At 40.2% G+C, this 14,927-nt stretch overlaps 1 protein-coding gene across 7 annotated transcripts in view; it reads left to right on the top strand.

Annotated features, from left to right (window-relative positions):
* The first annotated feature begins 2,496 nt into the window (after positions 1-2,496).
* The window catches only part of LOC311077392 (uncharacterized protein), a 29,946-nt gene continuing 17,515 nt past the window's right edge, over positions 2,497-14,927 (top strand). For 6 of the 7 annotated variants that reach the window (XR_014604876.1, XR_014604877.1, XR_014604878.1 and 3 more), the window contains exons 1-2: positions 2,501-2,620; positions 11,193-11,463. Coding sequence is in view for 4 of the 7 variants with exons in the window: in XM_084105842.1 (XP_083961968.1) it covers positions 11,406-11,463 (58 nt within the window). In the remaining 3 variants the exon portion in view is untranslated. Of the gene's footprint in view, positions 2,621-11,192; positions 11,464-14,927 lie in introns of all 7 variants that reach the window. The other variant, XM_084105841.1, reaches the window with a different exon arrangement.

Raw genomic sequence — 14,927 nt, 5'->3', positions numbered from 1 at the left:
GGAGATTTCAGACTTGGAGTATGAGAGAACAGTCATTTTGAGAAAACAGGCTTTAAAGATTTTAAAGATTTTTCATCAGCCAAAGATATTGCGCATTCAGCCCTTTTACTTTCACGATTGGTTGCTTATAAAAAGGAAATTACCATATTTGGATCCGACAGGATTGTACCAGAGAATGTCTAATATGAAGAGAATTGGCACTCTCTGCTTACTTCCGGTTTCCGGACTGGCTGCAGTTACACGTCTCTGTCCATGCGGGGGCGCTCGCAGGCGAGTGCAGAATGAATGGAGGTCTATGGCGAAAAACCCTCAAAATCCACTTTTCTCAGGATATAATTTTTTGTCTAGTAATTTGAATGTTGTATTCGAAAGGAGATGCAAAGAAATTACACATTGCTGGGTGTTAGATTTTTTAGAGTCACTTATTTGGTTTAAAAAGTCTTTTAAAATGTCAATGACGTCAGTATGCTGACGTCATTAGCAGAATGCTAGCGTGTTATGGGCAACAACAACTCAACCTGTAAGAAATCGAAAAGAAATAAGTACTCGTTCATTCAACTTTCGACCTATAACCCATGTTGAACTTGCAAAACCTACAATAAAATCTGAAATTTCTCAACGGCAATCGGGTGAAAGAGACACATTTAGCCGTTTAGCCCCATAGACTCCCATTCAGTCTGCACTCGCCCGCAATCACCTCCAGTGGAATTCTAATGGAACTGCAACCAAGATCGATACGGGGCTAATAGGAAGTGCCAAGGCTCTCCGTAGACGGGCTCTGATTGTACACAAGAGAGAGAGCTTCCTAACGGTGCTTGTGATGACAGGCTGCCGGCAGAGATCGCGGAGCAGCATGTTGATTTAGAACGCAAACTTTTGTTGAATTTATGAGAAATCTACAGACGCAAACAGACAAAGTGTAATAAAATAAAGACCTAAATGTGTATTTCGGACTTTTTTTCAACACAAGTCTGAAAGAAGACATGTTATTGAAGACAAATATCCAAAAATCTCAAAATTGACCAGTAAAAAAAAAATGATGTTTTTGCCTGCCGTGTCTCGCCAGAATATGACGAAAGAAAGCGTGTGTTCAGTGCAAATAAACTTGCTGCCTGTGTTTTATTAATAATGTAACGAATTATGTGGTTTTTTTTATTTTATAACTGTTGGTCCATTAAGCCTCATTAAGCGTTTTCTTTGTTTTCTATGGGAGGAAAACGTACAATTAAACGTGTTGCGATCATATTCTGTGCTCAATTGCTTTTCTGTGTGCTTTGTTTGTATGGTGTTTCCTGAGTTTGGTCTTTTAATACCACTGTCTCAATTAAATGCGTTGCGTTCATATTCTGTGCTCATCTGCTTTTCTGTAGTATGCATTATTAGCATTGTGTTTACTGAGTTTGATAATATCGTTTATTTCTTTTAATAACAGTCTAATCATGCATTGCATTAAGCCATGTTAGCGTTTCAGTGCATGCGAGTTTCGTGACATCATCGAAGTCCCATTTCATTGGCTAGGTGCCAACCAATAAAACGGCTCCTTTGACCCCCCCCCCTCCTCCCGCCCCCCGCCCCCCGCCCCCCGCCCCCCTTTCTCTCTCACCGCCTCTGAGTTTCAAGTGCACAAGTTAGTTTTGCACCTGATATATCGCGAAAAGAGTAGCAAAAGTCAAGGCGCGAAATTTGAAATTGCAGTGACAGATTTGAGAAGTTGCAAGTGCCTATTTGAGGAAGTACCGCGAATGTGAATGTAAGATTAAACGCAAAATATATATTACAAGTTTGTGTCTGTCATGGTATTTCTGTGAATGGCATTTTACACATTTGTGTCTACTTGTCTGCAGCTTCAGATTCAGAATACAGGTTTGTGACTATTGTATGCGAGTGCAAATTTCAACATTCAACTTCAGATTTTTATTTTACAGGTTTTCACATTGGAGCTGTGAGTGTAAATGTTCATGTACAAGTACCAATATTTATTGTACAAGTTCTCAAATTCACATCTACGTGCTCTCGAGTTTTGCTACTGATTTACCTTCATAGTTGCTAGACCCCCCTGGCTGTAAAATACATTTTGCTGCCGCTAGGATGCGTCTAGATTTCTAGGCTACGGATGAGCAAAACTTCTCCGTGACTTCACATTTTTTGATGCGGGTGTGTAAATGTGTTTTGCACCATATTCACTGCAGCAACTGTAGCAAAAATGTGAGCGTACGAGTTTCTTAATTAGTGATTTGTAGAATAGGATTTGTGAACCTGCAATGAAGAATTTGAGAAGGTGTAACTGTTGTGTTGTGTTTGTGGAAAAGAAAAAAAAGTATATATATATATATATATATATATATATATATATATATATATATATATATATATATATATATTTTTTTTTTTTTTTATTATTAGTTTATTTGCTTCACTCGGTTAACGCTTCACACTCCTGTCCAGTTGGTGGCGGTAAATGTACCTTTCAGCTGGTTTGCCAACCGCCATAAAACTACAAAAGAAGAAGAAGATCGTTTTGCGTTAGTAGTGAGAGTGACCACGAGCAGCACATCGTAGATATTTCTGAAGTGCATAGTTGTCTGTGTCGTTATCTGTGCATGTGTGCGTTCAGAGACATGTGAGTACCCTGGTGTAAATATTAACATATGTGTATTTCGGTGCCTCAGGTTTTTTATGAGTGTTGTGGGATACTCAGTTGAAATGCAGTATGTTAGCATAAAGTTCGCTAGCATTATGCTAATACCTAGTATTACTAGTGTTACACTATTGTGTTTATGTGTGTACTCACCTGACATTGTACAGTTATTATCGGAGTGTTTACAACGGTTGTGTAATATAGAGAAATGTTTTGGGGTTGCTGAACTGAGACCCAGCAGTAAAAGGCTGTTCTTGTTTAATAAGGAGCTAATGTGTGTTATATTATTTGGTTATTTAATATAAGCAGCTAAAGTTACTTGAAGGGAAAGTTGCACTAATTACCATTTATTAGCTTTACTTATTGCATCATGTCAGCACTGTCGTTTATGCTGATATTTTTCTTTGTATTGTTTATTGTAGAATCACACATACTCAGGAAGACAGATAATCATCTGCTGTCTGTCAATAAATCCATTGAAGAGCATTCGATTGCATTCTTACCGATGCACCACAGTGGTCACCTATTCTCAACTAGCTACAGTTACAGTCCTAGCTATCAAGTCACCATTACAGACATAAGTGGTTGTTTCACCAGTGTTTGATTAAAATGATTTAAAAATCTAAATGTTATTAAGCTGCAATTTAATATAGAATATTAAACTAATTTTAAATGCATAGCAATGCTTTATTAAAGGAAAAGATACTGCTAAATGTTTTACAATGAGCCTATAATGAGCCACGTGAGACATTGAATCAATACTAATAAATATGAATAGCCTAGTGTTTTACTCTGGGAACAATAGTGCTTTGTGGTGATCTTTATATGATCATTTTCATAAAATGTTATTATTTTAATGACTACTTTTTTTGAAAACCACTATTATGATCCCAGACTAAGATTGCAATTTAAATTTCTGGATTGTTTTGAAAGAGTAATATAAAGTGAAGTGTTTATTTCAAAGTGAATTTTTTTTTCTTTCATATTACATGATTTGTCTGTGTATTTTACAGTTCTTTAAAGTAGGTAATGCAGGTGTTCATATTTTACTCTCTTAAGGCCATTGCACACCGAGTCCGAAATTCGCATCCGAAATTTTCGCACGTTAAAAAAAAAATTCGACCTCACGTTATGTCAATCACGCTTGCACACTTTCGTCCGTAATAAAAAAGTTCGGATCGGGTTCGATTTTCTGCGTTTTTCGCATCCACAGCCAGTATTTTCAGAGGTTTTTTGACAATTCAGAGCCACCTCCCCTTTCAATCAGATCGAAATTTCGGAAAATATAACATGTATACTGTTCTGTCTGCCCAGCGCTTCCGCCGGCCGTGTGTGTGTCCATACCACAGACTGTAAAAAGGGTCCATACCTAGACATACTGCCAGTCTCTGTTCAGGATCGATTGGTTCACGGAAATTGGTGATCTTCTTTTTAATATGTGGCTCCAGTATCGCTAGCAAAGCATCAAACTGTTCCACTGACATTCTGAGGTACATTTTGAATCGCTCGGGATAATTTCGCAACTCCTTGATAAGGAGGTGAAACTCTCCTTCCTCTCGGCGCAATCTCAGGATTGGATGGACCCAATATTTCCTCTTTTTATTTTTCTCTTTTTAAGAAGAAAGAGGGCAACAAAATCATCCTCACTGCTTGACAAATCAATTTTGTATTTTTTGCGTTTTTTTTCCGCAAAGGTTTAATAAATACGCATTGGACTCAGTGTGCAAGGTTTCTGTGCGTGACGAATTTTAAGGCTGACGAACACGAAAAAACGCATACGAAAATTTCGGACTCAGTGTGCAATGGCCTTTAGTGTTCATGTTGTAACTCTGTGTCGGTGTTGCGAGAGGCAACACTCTTGAAAGTGTCGAACTAACACTTTGAGGGTTGTTCCCATTTACACTTTTAAAGTGTTGAAATTAAGTATATTGGTGTTGATTTCTGGACTTCAAATTTACTGTGTAGTGATTTAATGTAGTTATTATAAGATCAAACTATATATGAAGAGTTTGGTTCCAAAACGCGATACACGCCATTTAAAAAAAAATTCAGTTCCTGCAAAAATCAGTATTGTATAGGGTCGGAATTGAAAAGTCAATTTTAAATTTTACGTAAAATGCGATATCCGCCGTGTTATTCTGTCATGTTTTCTCCCTTTCTTTCCAAACCGCGACAAACGCCAGTCTCCTTTCTCTGCAGAATGCGATAAATCCGCTCAACCAATCACAGCGCATCATTCCACGCTAGGGCTGGGCGATTTGGCCTAAAATCAAAATCTCGATTAATTGAACATTTTAACTCGATTACGATTAATGAACGATTATTTTATTTATTTTTTTGCCCTCATGGTTCACTGACAAGTTTTTTACAGTAAATATGCTCACATATTACAAGTGAGAGATTTTTGAATGAAGGGTGCATTACTTGATTTTAAAATAATTGAAGGAAACACACACTATCTACTATCTATGATTATTTATTGAACATCAATGTTAAACAACTTAAATTAAAGCACACATTGCCTAAAACGAACAGTCACTTTGTGTTAAAAATAAATAACTTGCACTTTTGGAAACAAAATAAATTACTTTCAATGTTTTTCTTATTAAAAGTAGAAAATAAGCAGTATCTCTTCTAAATAAAATAACTCTTGTATATCCTGTAAATAATATTTTAAACAGTGCATTTCTTGCATATACTGTAAACAAATATTTTAATGTGCAATGTATCAATGTAAACAACAGATTGTTGTAATGAAAATACACTGTTGCATGAGGTAATCTTAGCGATCTTGTTATGTCACTATATGAACATGAATTTACTCTAAGTTCTTACTAAGAAACACGAGCATGTTAACCTTTTCAGGTTTCAGGCAGGACCTGAGGCATGTAACAATGTTTCCGCCCGAACTGAAAACCCGTTCTGATGGGGAGCTAGTAGCTGGTATGCAGAGATACTTTTTTGCCACCTTACTTAGATTGGGAAAGTGTACATGATGCTTCCTCCACCAGTCCAGTGGATTTGCCTCACTATCCAGCATGGGGGACACCAAATAGCTGCTCATCTCTGCTTCTAGCGATTGCTGAAGTGACAGAGTGGGTGTAGCTGAAGGTATTGCCTCACTCCCTTTAAAAAAGCTTCCTAATGACCTCTTTTGCTTTTTTGCTACTGCTGATGAAGTTGTTGGTTCTGCAGTCTCTGTAATCTGACTTTCTCTGCAGACTTCAGCTTCTGACATCTTCTCCATCTCTGTTTTCACTTTCTCCTGAATGGTGGGGACATTGTGAGCAGAAATATAGGTAGCTTTAAATCTGGGATCAACAAAACTGGCTGTGTCCAGTAGCTCTTCTGTGATAGGATCTGAGTACTTCTCCTTAAGGTACCTGAGGATGCTGGTTTTGATAGTTTTAGTCAGCTCCACATCATCTTCCTCCTCAGCAAGCACTCGTGAATTGAGGATGTGCAGTACAGGCTTTACAAATGAAATGGTCACATACTCTTCCCCTGATAGGGCGTCTGTGAACTCCATCAAGGGGGAGAGAGCCTTGCTGACAGCCTCCAAGACATCCAGGTCAGCCCACGATGGAACAAGGTGCCTGGATTTTTTGTCTTCAGAAAGGACCTGTGTAATAGCTTTCCTTTTTTCGAGGACTCTTGCAATCATCATTTGCATCGATCCCCATCTGGTAACACATGCTGTTTTTAGCTTGTGTTGTGGCAGGTTCAGTTCTTGTTGCACCTTCATTAACGCCTTCTTTTTTTTCCAGCTATAGGAAAAAGCACTGACTATGTTTTTGCACACCCTCACTGCACGTGTCACACGTTGATCTTTCAATCCATTTTCTGAAACACACAAAAATAAAAAAAATTGTTATTATTATTGACGATATTTTATTTATACCTAAAGCTTTAACAGTACCAAAATTAATGAGCCTCTTATATTTCTTAAATAATATCAGATTAACAACACATTTTTACAACACAATGATTTTTACTTTAATGATGTAGTGTTGTGTTACATTGTAATGTGAACTTAACATTGTAACACTGTAATATCAAGCATATTGTAACATTTATAAAGGTCCTTTATAAACAAATTTAGCTTAGCCAGAATATAGTAAACGCCAGATATGCCCAATTAGATAACATCCCAATGCTATTATATTTAATTAAGCTGACGTGTACTTACCAATTGCAAGGTGTAGTCGGTGTCCAAAACACTGCTGCCGTATCCATCCATTAAGCGCGGCAGCTTTGACAACATTTGCACCGTTGTCTGTCGTAATGGCTGAAAGTTTTTCTTCCGCGAGGTCCCATTCAGAAAGCATATCTTTCAGACCTTGCGCAATCATATCTGCCGTGTGATCGCTTGGAAAATATGCCGTCTCAAGGCATCTCTGGCGCAGCTTCCAATCGTCGTCAATGTAGTGCAAAGTAAGGCTCAAGAATGGGTCCATCGTCCTACTTGACCAGAGATCAGATGTGGCTGCAAAGTGTTGAACATTTTTCAGTTCAGCAGCTACATTTTTACAACATGTCTTGTACATGTCTGGCAGCGCAGTTTTAGAAAAATGTGATCGCGATGGCACAGTGTATCTTCTGTCGAGAGTTTTAACGAGGTGTTTAAACCCGCTTCGCTCCACTGTAGCCAAGGGAGTCATATCCTTTGCGATGTAATAACAAATAGCGTCAGTTATTTCTTTCCATCTTCTTGAACTCTTCTCATACTGTGTGGCATTTGTGAAAGCTTGTGTTAAAGACATCTGCTTTGCGGAGGCACTTGTTGCTCGGCGCTTGTCAGTCTCTTTTTGATTTTTTTGAGCCATGCACTGTTCATATTCAGTAACGTGATTGTGCTCCAAGTGTTGGAACAAATTGGTGGTGTTACCTTTGGACGTCGAAACTGTTTTTCTACAGTGTCTATATCTGACTTCATTTTGTTCGATGTCATCCTTACTGAAGCCAAAATGTGTCCAAATGACAGAGACTGCGTTTTTCTTTGGTACAAGCTGCTCTTGTTGCTCAGTTGTCTCAGTGATTAAGCTCTCCATGCTTGACATGTCAGCGGAATAACGTAATGTAAGGGAGCGGGGTCACGTGACTCCACACGCGGTAGTGTTTTAAAGGGAAAGTAATCGAAATAATCGACCTGGGAAAATTTGATCGATTATAGGTTCTGAATGTCGATTTCGATTACTTTTCGATTAATCGCCCAGCCCTATTCCACGCACTGTAAACAGTAACGGCAGCGCTTTGAATACACCCGGCATCCTAGTTTTTCCTATCTACTTTGTACTTTTTGATCAACAATCAAACAAAATCTTTTATAATTTTGCCGGCATTGATGAACCTGTGGTGGTTTCTGCGGTAGGGAAGAAACGTAAGCCATCGAAATCTAATCATTTACGTGAGGAGATTAAGAAGACGAGGCACGCGGGAGGAGGAAAAATGCCGGCTGTTGCTTGTTCTCACACGACAGCATCAAACTTCTGTCACGCTGACACGTTGAACCCAGGGGATCTTTTGAAAAACTTTCAGTTAAGTGATGGGAATAACGGCGTTATAAATAAACAGCGTTACTAACGGCGTTATTTTTTTCAGTAACGATCAAACTAATTACTGTTTCCTCTGTTACAACGCCGTTACCGTTACTGTCAATAAAAATGCGGCGTTACTATAGTCAATTATATATAATTGAGCTCACTCAAGCGGTTTTCATCCGAGTAGGCTATCTCTCAGCCATAGGAGCTGCAAAGTTTTTAGTGCAATTTTCCCCCGGAAATTGCGCTGGTTAACTCATGATTTCTGTTCTGTTCTGTCTGTGCGCACCAATCTTGCATTTCTATCTACTCCTCAACCAGACCACCTAGAGACTTCGGGTTTTCGGCATTATGTTAAGGAAGGTCTAATCTCGGGAACGCACAAAAAAAATCCAGGAAAAGATTTACTATCTCTTAGTGTTCTGATCCCATGAGGTGAGAAAATTGCGCTAAAACACTCACCGAGTTTTTATTACTTGTTTCTCTGGTGTGTGAGTGTTTATGAGGAGCCGGACTGGACAAAAGCGAGGCGAATGCCGCGAGCGCGCTCGACAATGCGCGAGATAGACCGAGTGTGTCCGAGAACGCGCTCAACATTGCGCGAAAGAGACCGAATGTGTCCGAGCATAAATACTTTATTTATAAATAAATTACACATTTCAGCATTAGAATAATCTCTGTAGCATATTGGTAGGCTATCATATGCAATGTTTTAATTAGTTTATATAACATAAACTCCAAAATAACCTGCAGGGAACGACCGTTCAAACATATTTGTTTGATTGTTGTGAACACGTGCGGCAAACATGACTAGAATTTGGCTAAAATAAATAACCTCTGATGATGACGTTCTCTGTAGATTATAAAAAATAACCCCCCAAAAGATTATGTTGTATTATTATTATTTATGTTGATACATTGTTCAGTATTATATTGACAGCACTTTTTGTTAAACTTCCTATTGTGAGGAAGAAAATACTTCAAGTAGGCTATAGCCTACAGAATGTCTACCAGTTGTAAAGGTGTGTGAGTTTTATCATTTTAATTATATGCTGCACTAGTGTATGTGTATGTATATTTTTATTAGGCTACTATTTATTTATTTTTGGTACATTTCTTAAGAAGCATGATTTATTTTTAGACTTATTTGTTGGCCACTTGTGGTCTGTGCAATAAATATTAAAAGTTCTAAACCATCTATTGTTTTGTTGTTCCGCTATAGTAATGATAATATTTTAATATTTAAGTTAATGGGTGTCTCTCACATTGTCCCACAGCAACATTAAAATAGTGTAGATTAGTGTACAATGTTTTATAATAATAATAATAAGATGTTCTATTTAGTGTCCATTTCATTAATTTAACATTTCATATTGGGGATATTCAAGAAATTTCTTATATTTAAACTTTTTTTTTTTTTTTTTTTTTTTTTTTTTTTTTTAAGTAACGCAATAGTTACTTTCCCTGGTAATTAGTTACTTTTGTAATGATGTAATTCAGTTACTAACACAGTTACTTTTTGTGAGAAGTAACTAGTAACTATAACTAATTACTTTTTTTAAGTAACTTACCCAACACTGGTTATTTTACTCAAAGTCAACGAAAACCGAGCAGGACCAAGCCATTTTACAGATGATCAGGTCAAAAAAGTTCAGGAGGTATTTCCTAGCGATAGCTGATTGAATGTATTTTTAGTCCAGTGCCTGTAATAAGATATTGACCGAGTTCAGAGGCTGTCATATGTGGATCAACTTATTTTGTTGTGTATTTTCAACAGTTTCAATATGAAAAATAACTTTTATATTGATTCAATTGCATTTGGGGAAAAAAAGTGTTATGAATTTATTGCATTTTGGGGAAAAAATGATCAGTTTTTATAATAAATCTTTGAAAATCAAAATCTGGATTTGAATTTGTTTTGTTATTATAACCTAAAGATGCTATGTGAAAGTTTGAAACAGAAAATAGTGGTTTTCATCTTGCCACATTCTTGGTAAAGAAAACACATTTTTACTCAAATTAATCAAAATGGATGTATCGCGTTTTGGAACCAAACTCTTCATATTTAGATTAATTTGGACATTTTGCTGCTGTAATCTGTAGTGGTTGAGGAAGATGAGTGTCATTGTTTTGTGTTATTGATATTTTATCCATGTCATAGTGTGAGAAATAACAGTATTGTCTTTCAATAGATCAGAAGTGCTTTTATCATGTATCCTGACTCAAATAATGTGTTTCTAACAGCAAACACTCAGAATAAAGTGAGATGATCTGCTGGTGACCCTGAATGGCTTGTTGAATGAGTGTTGATAGTCTGAGGCTCATCAATATTAACAGATCTGCTGAAAACACTCTTTATTTCATGACAATAGTTCCTGTTTTCACCTCAATTATTATGCTGATGTCTTCAGATCTCCTGTAAATTGACACTTAAAGCTCATTTCATTGGTGTCAGCGGACTGAGGGTATAATTGTTGGTTACTATATGTACATTTATTTCTGTGTTGATGATTTTAACTGTTTTTCTTACCATTATTAATATTTGGAAGAATTTAAATTAGTTATATTCTTTTATTTATTTCTAGATACCTGCATTTTAATGAAGAATCAGAATAACGTTAGGATTTGCAATAATGAATGAGTTGTTATTTCTCACAGAGTTATTCACTTGAGCTTGTGTTTCTGGTGTCCCACTTTCACATGCGCATGAATGGAAGTCAGTGCAAGGAAAAGTCTAGTGTGAACGGACATTAATAATTCAAAACGTTTTTAGTAAAATAAATATCAATCTCAAAGTTGGTGTCAAAATGGCAACAATGGGATTTGTCCCTGGATTCAGATTTGGTAATGTTTTAAAAATAATAATTGGAAGATAAATTTACCTCATTCAAGGAAAGTTTCAAGGACATATAATTAATTTATAAAAATGCATTCTGCAAATGATCATAATAGCCATTTGTTGCATAGAAGTGTCATTTAGTATAAAAACAAACTCAGTAACTGATATATTTTAGATTTTGAGCAGATCAGTGAAGCTCCTCCCACACCAATTGCATCATCAACAAAGCTCCTCCCACATCAGTCACATGGTCAGTGAAGCTCCTCCCACAACAATTCTCCAATAAATGCTGTAAATTCCCATCAGTTACAAGTGAAGATGAGCATCAGAGCATTAGGAAGAGCTGAAATCTGCAAAGACTGAGTTTATTAAAGAGGACAGTGAGAACATGAGTGATCCAGAACCCTGCAGAATGAAACACACTGAAGATCCTGAAGAACAAAGAGGTTGGTGTTTATTCTTTATTCATTCATGATGCTGAAGAACATTCATGTTAGAAACATTCAAGCACTTCATCACATTTAGATAAACAGTTAAAGGGGTTAGTTCACCCAAAAATGAAAATTCTGTCAGTAATTACTCACCCTCAAGTTGTTTAAACCCTGTAAGACTTTCGTTCATCTTCGTTATTAAAGAGATCGTTAATATAGTCCAAGTGACTACAGTGGCTCAATCTTAAAGGAGAACTCGGCAACTCTAGCGAACTCTAGTCACTTCTTCACTGATTTTTCCTTTTGTTGTCGCATGTTTTCCCCACGAGCTCCCCCTACAGCTGTGGGGGGGCGTATATTTCACAACACGGTCGTAAAAAACTCACTTGCGGCGGCCTCCTCCCCCTCTCTTCCGCTGCTCATGTGCGTTTGTTTTGATCGGAGCAAGCCAACTGAATTGTGTGGAGCTATGTCTACCGAGGTGGGTAATCTGGTAATAGTCCCCAGTGGACGGGGACTACCACGGTAGTCCCCAAGTGGCAAGGTTGGTTTTCCGCCTGGGAACGCTGGGGGGAGCGGGGAAAGTCACCAATATCACCAGAACAGGTTGTTTAACCATCCAAATGATTTCTAGACAGTTTTATTAAGTTAAAAAAGTTACCAAGTTCTCCTTTAAGTTTATCAAGCGACGAGAATACTTTTTGTGCGCAAAAACAAAACAAAAATAACGACTTTATTCCACTATTCATTTCCTTCTCTCTGGGCCTCGAGTTGGTTCACTAGTGTTTTAGCACTTCTGTGTTCTCTTACGAGAGTTCTCTCGTACTGCGTTTTATCAAAACGCTACGGGAAAAGTCTCTTTTCACGAAACACTGAAGCAAAAATTATCCTTTAATTTTCATATATGTAAAACGCGTTGCGGCAGCAGCAGACAGCTGAAGCAAGACGGCTTGTCCGCTCATTGGCTGCTCTGCGGCAACTGCATAAGCCTATCGAGCGCAGGCTGATGCAACATCAGACCAATGAGGGCGCTTTGCGCCCTCCTCGCCACTTCCCGCCGAGACGGGCGTGGCTTACCTCTATAAAAGGAGCTCGAGAAGGCTGATTCACTTGATTTTAATCTCTTCAGCGAAGCGCACGCATCGCTGGATCACGAGGAAGCACGCGTCGTCTGATGCAAGCACTTCAGCGGGACGAGCCCTTGAAGCCGCTGGCCAACGCCGCCTTCTACCGCCGTACCTGCTGCGCTTTCCGACGCCATATCCTTTACATTCTTGTTCTTGTGTTTGTGTGTGTGTGTTCGCTTTGCAACACACACCCCTAAAAGAGCTGCGTCTTTTTCAAGATGCCTTCTCATGCAGCGCTCGCGCTCGCTGACGGCGAACGCCTTCACTCCGAGCCAATTGCCTACGGTGACTCTGAGGACTCACCGGGCATCCTTCCGAGGCTGCCCTTCCTGGAAGCGGATGGCGGGATTAGTTTTTCTTTACGTTACAAGAAAAGCTACCCTGCCTCTGCACGCGTCATTCACCGGCGAAGGAGAAAAGAGTGTTCTTAGTCCCACCGTTGGTCGGTCTGACCTCTTTTCTCTCACATTTCTCAGTTCCCTGTTCGGCGACTGGAAATATTATTGCAGCAAGTGAGTCTGTTACACGCTTGCCTGCCAGCAAACGCCGAAGAATACATGTTGAAAGCCTGTATCCCCCTGTGGCTCAGTGGTGGAATTATAGGTTCTCCACGCGGGAGACCGGGGTTCGGATCCCGGTCTAGCGGCATATATATTTATGCCGCCAATGCTTGCTCTGTAAGTCCCCTGAAGGCGACTGCAGAGATGCATTTTGCAGCCAGCGAGCGCGTAGTACCCGCTTGCCTGCAACCGAACACCGTTTCTACGGTTCCCGCGCGTCACTGGCGAAAGGAGAATGGAGTGTTTTCAGCCCCGCTGAAACTGGGCGATTTCCACTCTTCTCACATTCTGGCATTTTGCAGGCGTCTGAAAATGCAAATCACTCTGTCTGTTCCCCGAGAGGCAACTGCAGACGTGTTTTTTGCTGGCCACGAGCACGTGGTACATGCCTGCAAGCAAACGCCAGTGCGGATAATACTCGCGCTGACTTTGTCTATGTATCTTCACTGTGGTCCAGTGGTAGATTCTTAGACTTGCGCGTGGGGAATCGGAGGTTCGAACCCCAGGCCGGCCGGCAGAAAATATTTATGCCGCCGAATGCAAATCACTCTGTTTGTTCCCCGAGAGACAACTGCAGACGTGTTTTTTGCTGCCCACGAGCACGGCCGATGATGCTATATGTGTAGAGAAGATGCCCACTGCTAGTGCCCATCCCTACACACTAGCACAGCCCTTCACACAGGGCCCGCGCTCATATATTCGACTCGGGTCGATCACGCACGCAACATAGTGAACGTGCCCACTGCCTAGTGCCCACAAACACTATGTTCTGCATGCCTTGTGGTTTCTGTAAAGACGAAACCTGTGTGCATTCACTCTGCTCAGACAGACAGTGCACTCATTGCAGTAACTGTGCCCGCTCTCCCGCGCCCACACTTACTCACGGTATTTCTGGTGTCCCGGCCACGGCCGATGGTGCTATAAATGTAGTGTCGATGCCCACTTCTCAGTGCCCATCCCTACACACAAGCACAGCCCTGCACTTAGGGCTCGCGCAAATAAAATCGACTCAGGTCGATTGCGCTCCCCACATAGTAAAAGTGCCCACTACTCAGTGCCCACGAACACTATGTCTATCAGATCACAGGCTCTCTGTAAAAACGAGACCTATGAGCGCGCGCGCTGCTTACACAGGCAGCGCGCCCAAAGCAGTAAATGTGTCCGCTCCCAGCCCACATCTACACGCACACATGAGTCCCACGGGACTCGCGCAGCCCTCCCTCACTCAGCCAAGCACTGTTGTAAGGTCGAGGACGAGCGCTCCGCCCGCTGTATTAAGCGCGCCCCCCGCCTCAAATGCCGCAGGCATAACGCCTACGTTTGTGAGCCCCGTAGCACCTCTGTCGCACGGCGAACAGAGCGCGCTCTGTATCCGGCCCTTAGCCAACCATGCAGATGCATGGGCAGCGCTTCCAGGGGTTTCGGACTGGGTCTTAGGCATTATAAAGAGAGGCTTCTCGCTACAGTTTTTTCGACGCCCTCCGCGCTTCACAGCGCGCGTCGAAACTTCGGTACCGCTGAAAGTAGCACACCTACTTCGCGCCGAAATATCAAAACTGATAAGCAAAGGGGCGATAGAGCTTATTCCCCGAGATCAAAGCGAACAGGGGATATACAGCAGATACTTTCTAGTCCCCAAAAAGGACGGCGGTATCAGACCCATTCTGGATCTAAGACGACTGAACAGAGTGTTAGTGAAACGCCGTTTCAAAATGCTCACGACCAGCAAAATTCTCGCGCATGTTCGCCGGGAAGACTGGTTCATGTCGATAGATCTGAAGGACGCGTATTT

Source organism: Abramis brama (assembly GCF_963993115.1).
Source record: "Abramis brama genome assembly, chromosome: 1".
NCBI classification, from domain to species: domain Eukaryota; kingdom Metazoa; phylum Chordata; class Actinopteri; order Cypriniformes; family Leuciscidae; genus Abramis; species Abramis brama.
Note: the sequence above shows the minus strand (reverse complement) of the source record. Positions and strands in the feature narration are given on the sequence as shown.